The sequence below is a fragment of the Periophthalmus magnuspinnatus genome, chromosome 16 (genome assembly GCF_009829125.3).
Source record: "Periophthalmus magnuspinnatus isolate fPerMag1 chromosome 16, fPerMag1.2.pri, whole genome shotgun sequence".
NCBI lineage: Eukaryota > Metazoa > Chordata > Actinopteri > Gobiiformes > Gobiidae > Periophthalmus > Periophthalmus magnuspinnatus.
The window spans coordinates 7852183-7869910 of NC_047141.1; the positions used below are offsets into that span (position 1 = coordinate 7852183).

Sequence of the window (17728 nt, forward strand, 5' to 3'; positions counted from 1 at the left end):
CCTAAACATCCCCACAGTAGCTTATTGTTTGTACAGTCTCATTGCACGCTGACATTGTGTTCTTGATCTTTACACCACTTTGCAAAACGGTGCCAGCATCACCATGTTTAGACCGCTTCATGTAGACCCTTCGTGGGTTGCTTTAAAAGCCTTGTACCTGATTTTTTCCCATGTATTTGAGCAAAATGTGTCTTGTCCCAGTACAGATATATTGTATAAGCAGCTCTTGAGGTCAAAATAAGTCCAGTGTGCTGTCTGAATATCTTATAACGCATTTTAGTTTAAAGACAGTAAAAGTCAGTTTATCATTATCATACCACTGCTTTTTTAGAATCTCCTATAATCAAAGTGGGATAGAGTATTCAAAGATTGTACTAAAGTAAAGGTAATGTAAGTAATATTACTCATGTGAAAGTACAAAGTATTGGTTCAAGAAATTACTCAAGTAAGTAGTACTTAGGAAACTACTAGTTAGTTGAGTAAATGTGTAACATCTGATTTTTTATTTGAAGTTAATCTAAGTGGACGGACAAAACATTAAGTACTGCACAAAATCAGCTATTTTCAAAGAACAGACACAAATCTGAGACAAACTAAATCATGTCTGATTGAACGGTCCAAAAACACAAATGTTCAAATCAACATAAAGCTCAAGTCACTTATAGACGTACTCACAGTGGGAAGAGGAACCACAACTTTTACTCAAGAATGATACTTTAATAAAAATATTGCTCAAATAGGAGTAAACGTATGCTGCTAGAAACGTACTTTAAAAAGTATAATTTCTTTAAAAAGTTACTCAAGTAAACGTAACTGAGTACTACCCACCTCTGCCCACAATCCCTTTAACATTGACGAGCGTGTTGCACAGTGTGTGTGGAAACACCTTTGTCAGTAACACAATGAGCCACACTCTTGTATCTGCCTCTGGATCAATGCAGACCACATTAGTCTGATCAGGCCTCACTGCAGCTCCTCCTCGTCTCTGCACAAATATATACTATTGATTCTCTCTCATGTGAAACTGTGCTTTTAATCACACTTATTGTTTTGGTAAAACAAATAGTGTTTGGTGTTGGCTATTGTATGAAAGAAATGCAATTTAATACATATATTAATCTTGATTTTTTTCCCCTTTTTACTTACTTCAAATAACATCTACCTGCTACAGGGGCAGGTGCTATACAATAGAAATGAGGGGAAAGACACACACACATGCAAGCACACCCCCATACCCATGCACACACGCACACACACGCACACCCCCCCCCCCGCAGGCACACACACACACACACACACACACGCGCACACACACATATAGTTAAAGGAACACTGTAGAATTGACTTTTAAGAGCTTTTCAATATTTGTGGATTTTGAGTCACTTTACCTGTCTACCCAAACCACACACTTTTACATTACTGTGGGTCTGGAACCATATCCTCTCTCTCCGATTTGAAAACGTGACTGACAGGCGGAGAGAGAAAAGCATGGACCTTTTATGTCAAAACAAACATGGCATTTACAAGTAAAAAAAACCCAAAAACCCAGAGGAGTGACGGGCTGATTCCACATCATGCTGCTCCGCTGCAGTCCGCCTCTGACAGACAGAGTAAAGACCTGCCCCCATCTCTGCTCCAGTCCACTGTGCAGCACTGAGGGGCCCCGAGGAGCCCGAGAACAACATGCACAGAGTTCAAGAGTTGGTGAAATAAAAGTCTTCATTAAGACCAAGATAACTATTTAGTCTACATCATCAGAGGTACAATACTCCCTACAATGGAAGCATTGCCAGACTGGACTGCACTAGACTGGAAAGAACAACACACCATCAGAAATAGCTTGAATTTCTACAGACTCAACAATCGAAGCACCAAACTCTTATTTATGTCAGGTAAATGAAGTTATAGATTTTGTTCTGAATGATATGAGACTTTTTGAGAGATGTGTTTCACATTTGAGGGACAGCTGTGATTGGACTGTCCCAAGTTAGGACAGAGGTTTGACGTCCTTTATGGTCTGACCAGACTCTTTCGGATTTGAACAGGATGCAGGAGGGAGTGGCTGATAAGTCACCCATGGAATTATTCAGTTATTTACCTACAACATCAGATTATAAAAGGCCATGAACACATCAGTTAAAATGAGCCCGTAGAGCCAATGTGAGTGTGAAAATCACCTCTTTAAAGAGCCCATATTACAATATTTTCTGTCCTATGTTATACCTGGAGCTGTGTTTTGTTTCATTCACACAAAGCATTCTTCTCTCAAATACAGGAGGTGCTCCACTGTGTTTTTAAACTCCATACACCTTCACTACTATGAGATTTGGAGATGTAAACACTAATAATATGTGTGTAATAATATCTATGAAACAAAATACAATTGGGTATGTTGCTAATGTAACGTAACAACATTGTAACATGGCTTAAAGTTCACAAAAGTCAGTTGTGCATCATATAGAACCTTTAAGGCCATGAAAGTGCCACTTTGCAGGAAACCCCCCCCCCAAAAAAAAAGCAGACTTGGCAACTATGATGTGTGCTTTACCTGGGCAGGGCAGTGTACAGGACTCCTTCAGGCTGATCTTCTTGTCCCCGTCCACCTCCAGGTCGAGCCCACTGCAAAGCTCCTCCTCCACCTGCGCCCCAGGGTCCTCCACAGAGCCGTCCGACACCCAACAGGTGAGGTTGCGGAAGCGCAGCCCGTCACCACATACCACGTTCTGTAAAGGACCAGAGGAGAGGTCAGAAGGATCAGAGGAGAGGTCAGAGGGAAGAGAAGAGAGGTGAGAGGTCAGAGGGACCAGAGGAGAGGTCAGAGTGGTCACAGGGAACTACATGCAAGATTTTGATTTGAAACTCCATAAACATGACCTGTGTCCCCAGATATGACGTAAACATGTTCAAATCAAATACAGCTTTTACTGATAACAATTATGATGCTGATTTAGTCTTAATTACAAAAACATTGAACATAATGCACAAGTTGTTTATGTTATAATTTTGTGTTTTGGTTCTCAAGATGATTATCCAATCAGAAAGCAGAATGAGCCTCACATGAGTCTCTGATTTGAGTTGGCAGTAGGATTGTCAAAAGTATCAAAAATCTGACATTGACATCGAAGGAAAAAAATCTTACCTTTCCTTAACAGTTTCATCAGAGCGAGTGTAAGACCACATGGTGAAATGACCACATACTATTACACTATTGTTTAAAAAAGAGCTTTTAAAATGATCAATTGGGTATAAAAATCTTTCTTATAGAGTATCAAGTCTAAAATGCCTCTCTCTGATCTGAATGGTCACTACCTAAACTCCAGGACCTGCAGCCAATCATGAATCAGTGCTAGTGCAGCCTGTGCAGCTCAGTGAGTGAATTTTGGAGGTTCTGAGCTTTCACATGAGACCTGTCCATAAACTGAGAATGAGAAATACTTGTGTGTGTCTGTATCTGCAGGTTAAGGCTCAGTTGTGATTGCAGTACCTTTTTTAAAATACTGTCACCCCCAATTTACACCAAACCAGTAGCAGCACAGCGTACGCACAGGAATCGTTTTTAATATTAACCCGTCTTACAATCTACACCAGCAATGTCATATGGGCGTAATTAAGCTACACATCACTCAAATTAGGTTAGAGTTCCAATTTTTTCAGCATCACTGGAGCATCCCCAGGCTTTTAACAGGGGAAAGACAGGAAAAAGGCTTGTGGTGTCAAAATAAACTTCCGATGCCCTTTCAAAATGTCTCTAAAAACACTACAGTCGCGTCGCATCCAGGACCTCGGGGAACGACTCGTGATGGACTACGGAAAGTTTATAGCCGCGGGGATAAATATAAAACACTTTACGACGTCAGACATCAATTTTACAAGGACAACTTAAGAAAAGAAAAGGCGCATGGCGTGCAGACAACAAAACTTAGATGGTAAGTAGTCTTGTCGAAGATGTGAGACAGGTCTCTACTTTGAAAATATTTAAATCCAGGCTCAGAACGGATCATTTTAGCTGTGCATATGACGGAAAGGTTTTTATTCTGCACTCTTATCTTTTAATGTCAGTTTATGATGATTATTTATGTTTTCATTAGTTGTATTGTGATTTTAATGTCTTTCTTATTCTGTACAGCAGTTTGAATTACTTTGTTGTCAGGATTTGTTTTTTATTGTGTTTTCTGTGCCGTCTTCCCCCTCCCTTCTATGTTTTTGCCTGAAGCTGGACGGAGACTCTGGCACCACCCACTACACACCTGCAGCCCATGAGCAACCAAACCTGCACCTCGAGTACAAAGGGACCAAGAATCCTACACACATCGCCAGATCATCAGTCTATCCTCCGCGATACAGTTCCACATGGCTCAGTCTGTCTTCGTGATTATGGTCATAGTACTCTGTCGTTTTTTCTGCGTTTTCACCAGATCCCATTTCTTGGACCAACCTTGTACCTCAGCCTCAGACCCAGCTCCCTACGACGGTTTGAACACGTCAACCTCCGACTCAGCTTCCTACGACCAGTTCAAATATATCAGCCTCCGACCCAGCTTCCTACGACCGGTTCGAACGCAACAGCCTCCGACCCAGCTTCCTACGACCAATTTGAACGCAACAGCCTCCGACCCAGCTTCCTATGACGGTTTGAACATGCCAACCTCCGACTCGGCTTCCTATGACCACTTCGAATATGTCAGCCCACAATCCAGCTACCTACTACTATTTCTAACACATTAGTGTCCGACCCAGCTTCGTACGACCACTTTGAATATGTCAGCCTCCAACCCAGCTTCCTATGACCGGTTCGAACACATTTGCCTCTGACCCAGTTTCCTACGACTACTTCAAACACGTCAGCGTCCGACCCAGCTTCCTACGACCAGTTCATATATTTCAGCCTTCGACCCAGGTCCATACTATCAGCTCCTCCAACCAGCATTCACATTGTCTTGTTTGTAATAGACTCTGTTAAACATTTACTCCAAGTCTGTATCTTTGATCCTCCAGATGTTACGACATTTGCATATGACTTGTTCTATACAAATAAACTTGCCTTGCCCTGGCTTTATGCGAGCGACGAAGTAATGACCTGTTATTGCTCTGAAAAGCATCTTCCCTCTTGTCAAATTTCACATAGTTTTAAACTATAACTCAAGGGATCAACAATGAATAGATAGGCAATACAAAACAGTCTGATGCTTGAATGTGAGTGTTGCAGGCGCAGCGCTGATCCCTCTGGTGTAAATTGATGCTTTTAAAAATACACGTGTATCCAGGTTTGCCTACATTATGTACTGTTGCAGCTCCCTGTGCAAACTCTGGGGTAGAATAAAGCTAAATACAGGTCCTTTTACAGCCGAGTTCAGTCTGGCGGGAAAAGAGTAAAGAAAATGTTATAGAATACATCTTAACTTCATCAATAAATCCTCAATCCATTATAACTTCATCTTGACTTCAAAGTACCATTCCAATACTGTAAAAAATATACAACTACAAACTGATTATTTCAAAGTCATCACACAGAAAGCCCATCGCTTCATCTACTCATTACAATTTGATTTTCGCTGCAGGGAAAAAGATTTAATTTTAAGATCAACGTAATTTTATTGATTTAGAGAAGTGGCTGAGTGCGCGTGTCAGGGCAGATTCCATCACGCGCTCGGTAATCACTGGGGAGTGGACAATCAGATAAGTAGCAAAGTGAATAATAATGAATGATGAATGAATGGACACGTTTGGCAGAGTTCAAGCAAATCCCATTAAACCAAAATAGCTCCTATAGATAGATGTTGAGTTGGTGGACAAACTTTGATAATAATAATAATAATAATACATCGCCATTGGAGCACTTTCTGGACGCACAAAGTCAGTGTTTTGCTCAAGGACACAGCCATGGTAAGCGAGAATCCACAAAGTAAATAAAGACAAAACGCAAAATGAAAAATTGTGTCCGGACAAGCAGACGAAGGAGTGTATCTTCATCAAAACAAGGCAAGGCAAGTTTATTTGTACAGCACAATTTGTAGAAAAAAGGTAAATCAAAGTGCTTTACGGAATAAAAAAGACAATGAAATCATAATACAATAAATCAAAACATAAATAATCATTAACATTAAAGGACAAACGTGCAGAATAAAAACCTTTCAATGCACGGATAAGTCTCTATAAATCTGGTTTTGACAGTATACCTTTGATTTTTGCAGTGTTTTTTAGATGGTAAAAAGCTGCAGATGTTATTGATTTGATGTGGCAAAATAGGTGATGGAGAAGCGACTCCACTCACATTATGCATACAATAAAAGACGTGTTGAATGAATGCAAGTTGGATTAGCTTAATGCTGTACTGTGGAACATAGGAGGTAGTGGAACGTCCCAAAATGTTACATAGCGCTCCTTTAGTACACTACATACACAAAGTCCAAGACCATATGGACGATAACACAAGAACCTTTCAGGAAGTATTTCAAAAGGGACGAATTTCAATTTTTAAGATGAATTATCCAGCAGTAATAGGATAACATTATTCCTTCAAAACTAAATTAAAATGATTCTTTATACAAAAACTTTACACGAAAACTTTTCATTACTTAGAAGTCCAAGTTAAGTCATTATCATCTAAAACCAAGCACATGTCCAGCCCAATTCTGAAGTTTTCTGACTATTTTCCTAACTGTGCTCACTCGCAGGGCCCTAGTGTGAATGCTCAGAGCTTTAAATATATAAAAACATGTTTATCAAAGCAGATAGAGGAGTCTACATGTGTCTGCCCCCCTGAATCTAATTCTGTATTGATTTTGTATCAGGTAATTTTTAGAACAAAGCTATACTCTGGGGTAAATTAGATCTACAAACATGTTTTACAGTAGTTCATTTATGTCCATTCATTATGATTGTAGGATACCTCACTCTGAGATCCAAAGGGAGCATTATAATATCTAGTAATCTTTATTCTTCTGTATTCTAGGCGTTATTGCTTTGATCAACTCCCATTTTCACTGGCACTAGTACACACCCGCTACTCTGTACTTCTTTCGTTTCGTTCGCTTCACTTTCCAGTTTTAATTTCTTGATCTTCGCTAACATGATGTTCAGCTGTCCATTGGAGGGGCCGACAACTTCATGGCTGCTTGTTGTGACGACGCTTACGGCGACATCAGCTCCCACTGGGCATCGCAGTTTTCTAATGCGGGAGTCAGTTAACTTGTTTCATTTCTTTTAATTTTAGATAAAATAATAACTATTGGAAATTAAATTGTCAAAATATAACGATCAATGGGTGTCCTAGATAATAACTAACACATTGTCTTTAAGATGCAAAAGTACCTGTCCAGTCCCAGTCACAGTTTAGACAGTGGCCTGGCTGACACTGAGATTATTGGAGCTTATTAGGATTGGTTTGACTCTCTCTCTGTCAGTGCATGGTTAGGTTTAAAGTGTAGTATATTATTCACTGCAGCAGTCTGGACTTTGTGCTCTTATTGGCTCGGTCTTGGGGGGTATTGATTGGTTCTGTCAAGCTGCTGGTCTAAAATGGGACACTAGTCGATGGAGATATTCACAACACAAGTGTTTGGATCATGACTGGGATAATAGAGGAGTCACAGGGTCAGACTTTACACTTTATTATAGTGAGAAGAAGCTACTGTAGTGATTATTGACATCATAAATAAAGAATGATATTCTTACAGAAGATATATTGTGCTTGTGTCTGCTATTGTTATAATCTATGATGTCTGTGGATCATTATGTTACAATTGTGACATTTTAGATCACAATATTGATCTAAAATGACAAAATAAAAGAAACAAGTCTGCTGACTTCCAGGTTGGAAAATTGCATAGTCTAAAGGAAGTTGATTCCCATCTGTCCCTTTACATTACGCTGACATAAACATCATCACAATAAAGTGCAGGATGGTGTCAGCCCGTCCTGTGGATAGCCGCAGATCATAATAACGACTATGCTACCTAAGTACAGAGCAGTGTGTGTGTGCTGGTGGTGGTGGGAGTAGATTGGAGCAATGATGTCTTGAATACTGGAGAATAAAGAAAACTCAAACATACATGAATCACTGTAAATACGACTTCAAGAGGGTAAATGAAAAGGAAACCACTATAACAGTTAAAAGCTCTGAAAATGTTGATTTAGCAAAATAGGTCCACTTTAATTTGGTATTGGTATGAAAGTATTATACATGTAGATCATTACATTACATTATGTTCATTGGAAACAGTAAATTGATCTAAAACAAGTCGATAACAGCATGAGGTAAATTGACTTCCTGACTTCATAGAGGGATTTTCACTGTAGCTGTAGTTGTTTTCATGTATTAGGTCCGAGCCCCACTAGGGCGTAGGGCCCATTGGTTTCGCAACAAGGAAAACATTCACACTGAACCCCACTGTGATGTGGGGAATGTCTAGAGCTTTCAAAAAACATATAAAATGTCCTTGCAGTGGCAAAGAATATATTGTTTTTTGCTAAAATAATGTTATAATAGAACATGTTTTTATAGGTCTAAACTGCAGGGTTTGCAGTTTTTACCAAAGACTGTATAAAGACGTGCTAAAGGAGTGAAAAATCACCCAGCTCCTGCCAAATGAAGCTCATCAAAGGGGCAAATTTGTTCTGTATTTGGAGGTTCGACTGTGAGTATCACCGGCAAACAAGGAGCCAATCAGGAGTGAGTGTGTTGAAGGTTACGTCTCTTCTGCTGGCTTGGCAGAGGGCGAGTGCTTAGCAACGCTGTCTATTAAACCTGTCGCTACCTCTAATGGAAGCGGCCTCGGGTAAAGAAGGCACCTGATCGGTCTGTTATTAATGTTTGCATCGTATATAGTGGTCAATATAAACATTTTAGAGTCAAAATGACAAAGATCACAGCAGCAGTTGCAGAGAGAAGGCGACGTTTTTTCAATAGAAAGAGTCGATGGAGCAGGAAATGTCCCCATCCTCACTTTGTATTTGGCTAGCAGGCTAGTTATGTCCATTTATATATAACCTCCAGTCTATGGCTTTTACACAGAATAAGACCACACTGAGACAGAGGGAGGGCTTCTGACACACAGGGACATTTCAGAACATGTTTATAGATCTCTAAATTACACATCTATATATGAAATTCGACCTGATAGAGTGATGCTTGGTGTAGACGTACCTCCACCCTGCACTCGGACCACTGGCTGTACCTCCAGGAGTAACAGGGTCTGACGGGGCAGGGCTTCCACTGTTGCATGTGGGAAGGACAAGGCCGACCGTCCCCCTGAGAGGCCTGGAGCACCCAGCGACTGCGCCACATCCTGCCTGCACACACACACACCAGGGTTTGACACAGGGGACAGTAGAGGGGCCGGTAATACCATGTTTCAAAAATCAAGGGATAGAAAAAGAACATAAAAAGTTCTAAAGGGATTGAATTCAATATATTTATGTATATTTATTTACATATTTACTGATAATTTACAGATGATACTACTACTTGACACAATGTATGTTCACGTCATTTTTTTAGATAAATATTATGAGTTAATATTATAAATACTACTACTACTACACATGTAAATTTGATTAAAAAATGAGTGACTACTGTAACTACTACTACTTCTTGACACAATGTATTTTCATTAGATGTTTTTATAAAAAATATGAGAGAATACTACTACTGCTACTGCTACTACTACTACTACTACTGCTACTACTACTACTGCTACTGCTACTACTACTGCTGCTACTACTACTGCTACTGCTACTGCTACTACTACTACTACTGCTACTACTACTATTACTACTACTTCTACTATTGCTGCTAAAAAGTAAGTTCATTTGTTTCTTTTTTTTTTTTTTTTTAAGCATTATTAGTGAATATTATAAATACTACTATTACTCCTACTTCTACCGTCCAAATAATACGGCTGACCTGACCAAACCGACCTTGGCAGAAGCCTCTAAAAACCCTTTAACCCAAACATGAAAAGAGTTCCCGTTCGCAGTAGCCTACAGAGTGTTTTGTGTAAATCTTTAAACTCCCTCACTCAGTGTCCTGGTTTAATTAGCCTGAGATGTGTGAAGTCATTAATAATGCATCAGTGTAATACAGGCCTGTCAGTACAACAGTCAGATCTTCTCTGTCTGAAAAGAGGCCGCGGCTGGAGTCTGGACTACAAGCATTAGAAGTACTACAGCCTGGGTTATACTTCAGCGTTAAGCTCAAGATCTGAACTGTTTGGACTCCTGCGTCGCTCACCAGGGCCCAGGTGCATCGTGGGAACTAGGATACATGCTAAAAAGTACATAGTATACATTTCTTAGATTTATATTATCCTAGACAACGATGAACCAGACATATACACGTTTGATGGTAAAATATTAGATTATTTCATCAAACCCCAGATGTCCTGCATTAGTAAACTTTAGAATCTGGAGCTGGAAGTTACATATTGCCTGGTATTACTCTTTTTCTAGTATTATTCTTTTGTAATATTGTATCAAACATAAAAAACAACCATGTGTCTGCCATGTCTACAAACGTCAAAATGAATGCTTTTATTTTGCCGTCCTTCTAAAATGAATGTGATATTACTAGTACTATTTTCTCCTTACAGTGTGTGAAAAAAATATTTGCTAAACTAAAAGGGTATTTAATATTGATCACACGTTTCATTTAACATAGATCTCATATGACAAAATGGACTGGATGATTCTGCCTTTTGCCTTCACTGTAAGAAAAATCTGTTTATATAAGTGAAAGCAGCAGTAAAACGTGTCTGTACTAAGCTGTGTATTTACAGTAAGCGCGCGGTGGAGTACAGTACATTACCGTTACTAATTTCACACTACTGTTGGTGAATTTACGGACTCTAACTGTTAAATGCGATTGGGGTTTATTCATAATCGCTAGTGAACATTAAAACAGTGCTTTTATCTGCTTTCACTGTCCAGCTGAGTCCCATTGCTGTTATTTTTCTGGCTCTTGCAATGCATCATGGTCTATACTGACCTGGCAACTAGTGTAACTTTATGACACATGGAAAAGCTACAGTTTATATCCAAATACGTCTAATTTGCAGATTACTTTACCGAGAGCTTCAAACTGTTGTAAGAAAATTACCACAGCTCAACCATATTTCAATCTCTGGAAAAATGTAAGAAGCTCAGAAGGGTGCAACGCGCCAACTGCCTCGGCAACAGCTGTGACACAGTTTAGTTTAGAGTTTAATCACAAATGCGACACAGGATTGGTGCTCTTCATTAGGGGCGGCCATCTTGTGTCCCCGCAGTGTAGCTTCAGTAGCAGATGTAAACAGCAGGTGTTTAATCAGCTCCAGGTGTCAGACATTTTCCCTGTACAGAGTCCAGTCTGTGAGACCTCAGGGCCGGAGCGCAGGGCCAGGCAGAAAATAGACACCTACATCACTGCCATGGAAAGCACTCAATATAATAGGCTATTTTCTGAGCTATGTTGTTTATTTAGGAGTTCTGTTGTTTCATTCACATGTTTAACACACAAATCCTGCATATTTAGGCTGAGTTCTTCTCTCAAATAGAAAACTCTGTTCCACCTTGTGAGGTCATGTGGTAATACACAAAGTGCTCCACTGTGTTTTTAAAATTTAAACACACACCTTCATTAGAATCATTTGGATGATTTAAGACCTGGAATTACCAATGCCTACCAAACTAAAGGTAGCTTTAGCAGACCACAAGGTGTAGCACAGAATTTTGAGCTTTGGAGATGTAGACAGACTCATAATAAAGGATTACTCAAACATGTGTGAAGAAAACACAAGTTCAGTAAAAACAAGCGAGCGGTGACTCCTCTTCAGTACCATGCGCTCTTGCTGCTGCAGGACTGGCTGGAGACCTGTCCATTAAAATGTGCTTGCCTTATCATGGGGATTGACCAAAGTTTAGATCTCTATCTATTGATTTTATTGATTTTTGGCACAGCCCTACTATCGTGTAATTCAGAAGTTTTGGGCCTTGTAAACATTGTGGTCGCTATAGGCAACAGAATTACCTCTAAAGCCGTGTCTGAATCTCCACACTATTTCGTACTTGAGCTGTTGAGTGTCGCTCTGTGAATGCTCTGTGAATATATTATATTATATTCAGGGTTATGTAGTGAATGAGAGGTTAGGGACGAGGGGGAACATTTGGACACAATCTAAACCTGCTGTCCATGTCTAACCAGGAAGTAAAATTTCAAACATAATTCAAATTTTTAAAGGTAGGCTAGATTTTCAGGCAAATCTTAAATATAATGATGTGAACTACTGTATGTTTTAGTGAAACTGGCAGACACGAGAGTTGACAAGACAAACCAACATTGCAACATTGTTAAACATAAGTCTTTACCTTCCAGTCCGCAGGTGTGGGAGCACTGGGACCAGGAGGACCACTCAGACAGCTGACAGTTGACAGGACACTCCACCGTGCAGGACATGTTCATCTGCCAACGCTTCTCCAGATTCAACTGCAATGACATCAAGGACAAACAAAAACACTTCATTATGTACAAGATGACACCCAAGCAAAAAGCATGAAAAACAAAAAAAACCCATTAAGAATCCTATTTTGTAAGAGTAGGGGAGACTCGGGCCGCTTGCTTTCACTTTGCAAACACTTTTAATAATGCATTTAGTGAAATCTGATCTGTAAAAACCCTTTGGGATCGCTTACATCAGACTGATATGTGTTGCCCTGTGAATTGAGTTCAACACATTCATCAATCTGGAAAGGCTCTTGCAGAAAGCGACTGGAAAAACTTAGACCAGGACTAAACCAGAACTACATCAAGACTAAACTGGGCTCAAGTCAGGACCAAAGCAGGGCAAGTGTGAAAGCACCCTCAAACTGGACCAGAACTAATGCAGGACTCAGGTAGGACTAAACCAGAAACAAAGTAGGATTAAGCCAGGACTAAATCAGGGCTAAATCACAGGCCTAGAGGGTTAAAGTTCTCTATATAAAACTAAACCTAGTATTAACCTAATCTAAGGTAGAACTAAAGAGGACTAGCCAGGACTAATATAAACTACAAGGATTAAAAAAGGTCTAATCCGGAACTAAACCAGGACTAAATCAAGTTTGAATCAGGACTAAACTGAGATTAAATCAAGTTTTGTCAGGACTAAAGTCTCAATCAGGACTAAACCTGGACTAAATTAAGTCTCAATCAGGACTAAACCAGGACTAAATCAAGTCTCAATCAGGACTAAACCAGGACTAAATCAAGTCCCTATCAAGATTAAACCAGGACTAAATCAAGTCTCAATCAGGACTAAACCAGGACTAAATCAAGTCTCAATCATGGGTTAACTGAAACTAAACCAGTTCTACTACATAAACAAAAAAAATAAACCAGGACTAATATAAACCCAGAGGACAAACCAAGGACTAAACCAGGAGTAGTGTAAACAAGAAGAATAACGTGGGTCTAAACCAGGACTAAACAAGGTCCAAACCATCCTAAAATCGGTCCAAAACCAGGACTAAACAACATCTTGAACTAAAAAAAAAACAAAAACAAAAAAAACAACCTGCAGTGCACCCAGATTACCACCAGGAGTAGTCCACACGCCACACTTTGACAACCACTGCACCATAGTCATAGTCTGCAGTAAGACTACATTTCCCAGAGGCCCTTGCAGACAGAGGACAGTGGACCGGGGAGAGTGATGTGGCTGTAAAAGTCAATGCGGCGTAATGTGATTTTGTGAATGGGCTCTGTGATGGAGGAGGCGGGACAGAGCGCTCCGGGGTCCGCCTCCGGTTACTATTCAAACAGACACGCACATTTAGAATGATTAGAGCCGCTCGGAGGGCCACTACCGGAGCTGCAAAGGGACATTTGACTGTGCACCGGGATGGGATTCAGATTATGTGGGTCGATAATGTTTGAGAGGATATGACAAAAAGGCAGTTAGAATATATTATAATGGGAGTGAGATGAGAGGAGGCATAAGGAGAGATCAGTGTTATTGCATTGTGGGTGGAGTGAAATAATACAGTTTATTTAAAGGAATTTTATGTAGCCTGTGCTGTGGCTGGTTTAAAAAAGTACGACAATGAACTGAACAACAACTGAACTAGGGCTGCCAGTGCCTTAAAGGTCCTATACTACACAAATGTGACTGTTGTGAGCGTTAAGCCATGTTATAATACTGTTACCACATCAAAAACATACCTGGAGTTGTGTTTTGTTTCATTCACATTTGCTTGAGTAATCATTTATTATTAGTAGCTCAAAATGTTCTGTTCTACTTTGTGATGTCATGAAGGAGTATGTCTGTGTAATCCCTCAGTCGTCCAAGTCGGATCCATAGCAAAAGATGAAGCTTAAAACTGTCAACTGGACAAATTGTTGTAGGAGTAAAGACTTTTGCTGCTCATCTAAGCCGCTTCTTCAGTTCTGGTCAGATTGCAGATGGACATGGTAGCTATTGTCTCCAGTTTCAGCCTTATCGACCTTGCAGTGAGCTTTACATTGGAGAAACTAAACAGCTACTCCATAAAAGGATGTCGAGAGAACTCTTCAGGACCCCAGTCTGCTGTACGTCTCCATCTCAAAGCCACTAACCACTCCTTTGAAAATAGTGAGGTTCAGATCTTCGCCAGAGAAAAGAAATGATTTGAGAAGGGAGTTAAAGAAGCTATTTTGTTAGGAAAGACAATCCTTCCACAGGAATGGGGGCCTGAGACATAATCTCTCACTGAGCTACAACTCGATCCTCAGACCCAAAACAAACAGGAAACAAAGAGAACAATAGGCAGCCATTACAGGTTGAATAGGGTCGTTAAGGATGAAACTGGAGACAATATCTGTTTACAGTTTCAGTGTGGTTAGCTCCTCCCTCAGATAGATATAAGGCAGTGTCCACCAGCAATCTGACCCAAACTGAAGAAACTTGGATGAGCAGTGAAACGTCTTCACTCCTACAAGATTTGTCCAGCTGACAGATTGAAACTGTGTCTTTTGCTCATGAAGCAGTAGTTTTCAAGTTAACAGTTACCTTTTACCTTTAGTAGAGTGGAGTGGAGCACTTCCTGTATTACCCCATGACATCACAAGGTGGAAGTGCTTTCAGTTTGAGCCTAAATATACAGGGTTTGTGTGAATAAAACAAAGCACAACTCCAGGTATATTTGTGATGAGAAAACAATTATAACAAACATCAGAAAATAGTGTAGCTTGTATCTGTGACACAGTTTGGTCATATTTATAATAAAATAATACTAATAAAATATGAATCAAAATCTTACATAAAGTTAATTTAATATCACTGCTACTTAAGATTATAGAGGTTTTTTTTGGACATAACAGCACCAAGAACTTACTGTAGTTCCCGCGATGCCCCTAGACCCTCATTAGTCAGAGGACCCCCCAGTGCCCTCTGCGTGTGTGCACTCAGCGAGGGCGCTACAGTCAAGATAAAACAAGTAAGTCGAACTAACGTCTTTAGACATCTCTCTTTGCTGGTAAAATAAAGTATTTCGAATATTTCATGGAGATGCGATAGCTTTGCATGGAATGTTGCACAGTATGGCGTTAAAGTTATATAACCCTGAAGACAAGTATGTGACTCCACGAGGTAAAAGTACATGTTCACATCTGTGGAGAGGCAAGTGCGCTCACTGTGGCAATACATGTTTTTTTTGTAGTAGCTGATCATATACCAGAAAAGTTACCAGAAAAGGTACGTTTAAATGTAGGTAGAAAAATAAGGTTTTGCGCTTCACTAAACCAACGCTTATAAAATGGGACGCACATAAATGTCTAACACAGACTGAAGCTTTTTGGAGGTGCAAGTCATTTCCCTCATGGATCAGTAAAGCCTTTCTGAAGGGAAGAGAATGAAGGGAAAATATCTCAGAATAAAGACATAGCATGTATTTGTGTTATATTGTCAAACATTTTGCCACCCTGTCACTAAAAGGTTCATGGTTTGAATGGAAAAGTGCCTTGGCTGAAGCAGTTCCATAGATTCCTATTGTCCAGTAATCAGTGGTGGAAGAAGTACTCAGTTTTGTTACTTAAGTAAAAGTAGAAATACCAGAGCAAAAAAAAATAAAAAATAGTAATACTAAATAAAGTATTACATGAAAACATATAATTAAGTTAAAATATTAAAGTACTTGTTTAAAAATGTACTTAAAGAGTAAAAAGTAAATGTATTTCTTGGAATGTGCAATATGTGGGAATTGTGCAATGTTTATTTTGAACCCTCCATGTCACTTGGGACAATGGATGGAAATTAGTTTGGCTATAATCCGGCAAGTTTACGTTCATGTCTGTCATGACATCTCTGTTCATTAACAATTACTGTCCCAAAGGAATAAATAAATAAATAAATAAGATTTTTGAGGTCTATACTACAGCTCCAAATGTAGTGATTTTAATAAAGATTTGTGCAGAAATTGGTTCAATAGAAACAACTGAATCGATCATTTTTTTCTGGCTGGTTTATTTATGTTTATTTGCTCAAATTATGAAGCTGATAAAAATAAACCCTCAGCCTTTTCAGCAGGCCTCAGAAGTATTGTCTACTCTGAACCATAGACTGTATATTTAAATGGACATAGCTAACCTGCTAGCCACCACGTCCCAAACAGGAAGTGATCATGGGCACACTTCTGACTCCATCGACTCCAATTCGCTTTACATTGAAAAACTGTCACCACTCTCTCTGCCTCGTCATTTTGGTCTGGCATTTTTATTTTGCTATTTTGTCTGCAAATCAAGATACGAAATCAAGACAAAAAAATCAGGTGCCTTCTTTTCCCGACATCGCTCCCCCTAGTGTTAGCAACAGGTTTGATCGACAGTGTTGCTAAGCGCCCAGTCTCTGCTAAACTAACGGTCTGAACTATGGTCTGAACCCTTATGTTACCTGGTTACAATCTGCAAATCTAACCCGCGCAAAAGTTGAAGTCATTTTAGATCAAACTTGCTTCTAAAGTGACATTTTCAGTGCGTTTTGTCATTCTCACCTCCTCGCAGAAGCGCATGTCCACAGACTTCCCGTCGCTGCGCACACAGTCCAACATCCTGGTCTTTAGTCCCGGCCCGCAGACTGCGTTGGGGCTGAGCTGACACGTGCTCCACTCTGTACAAAGCAAACGCAACACACAAGACAAAAACAACACAGATTTTAATGTGAAAATGATATTGGAGAAATAATGCCCCAGTCTGTGTGTGCCCATGTGTTTGTCCTCAGAGGATCCGTCTTTTTGAACAGACCGTGAGATACAATGAAATCGAGGAGCAATGAAGTTACAGGTGGTTTATACATAACATCATATATATATATATATAAAAAAAATACTACAGACAAAACACCTTTTTTCTACACACAAACCGGTGGGTGAATAAATGCAAGGTAGATAAATTGAATCCCATACTGTTGAACATTTCAGGTAAACAGTGACATCTCCATGGAGACAAAAAGGCAGCAGATCCTCCACCATAAAAGTTACACAGTGCACCTTTTTATTTGTTCACTTTACCACAACTTTTTCTTCAGTTTGTGGAGGCCATAGATTTTAAAACAAATCAGGAAATATTCGGTTTCACTGCTGTCTACTCATTTTCAAATCTGAGGTCAAAAAATAAGTCTGTGAACTGTCTGCATGTAATTATGGTGCGTTTTATTGTCCAATGATCAATGGTGGAAGAAGTACTCGTAAAGAAGTAAATTCGGTAAAGTACCAGCTTAAAAATGCACTTAAAGAGTAAAAAGTA

The 17728-nt window shown here is 39.7% G+C and overlaps 1 protein-coding gene across 1 annotated transcript in view; it reads right to left on the reverse strand.

Annotated features, from left to right (window-relative positions):
• The window catches only part of LOC117384122 (thrombospondin type-1 domain-containing protein 7A), a 196040-nt gene that overhangs the window by 20251 nt on the left and 158061 nt on the right, over positions 1-17728 (reverse strand). Inside the window, exons 23-26 of the mRNA XM_055227765.1 lie at positions 16978-17093; positions 12343-12460; positions 9146-9291; positions 2549-2723 (exon numbers count right to left, since the gene is read on the reverse strand). Coding sequence (XP_055083740.1) covers positions 2549-2723; positions 9146-9291; positions 12343-12460; positions 16978-17093 — 555 coding nt within the window. The remainder of the gene's footprint in view (positions 1-2548; positions 2724-9145; positions 9292-12342; positions 12461-16977; positions 17094-17728) is intronic.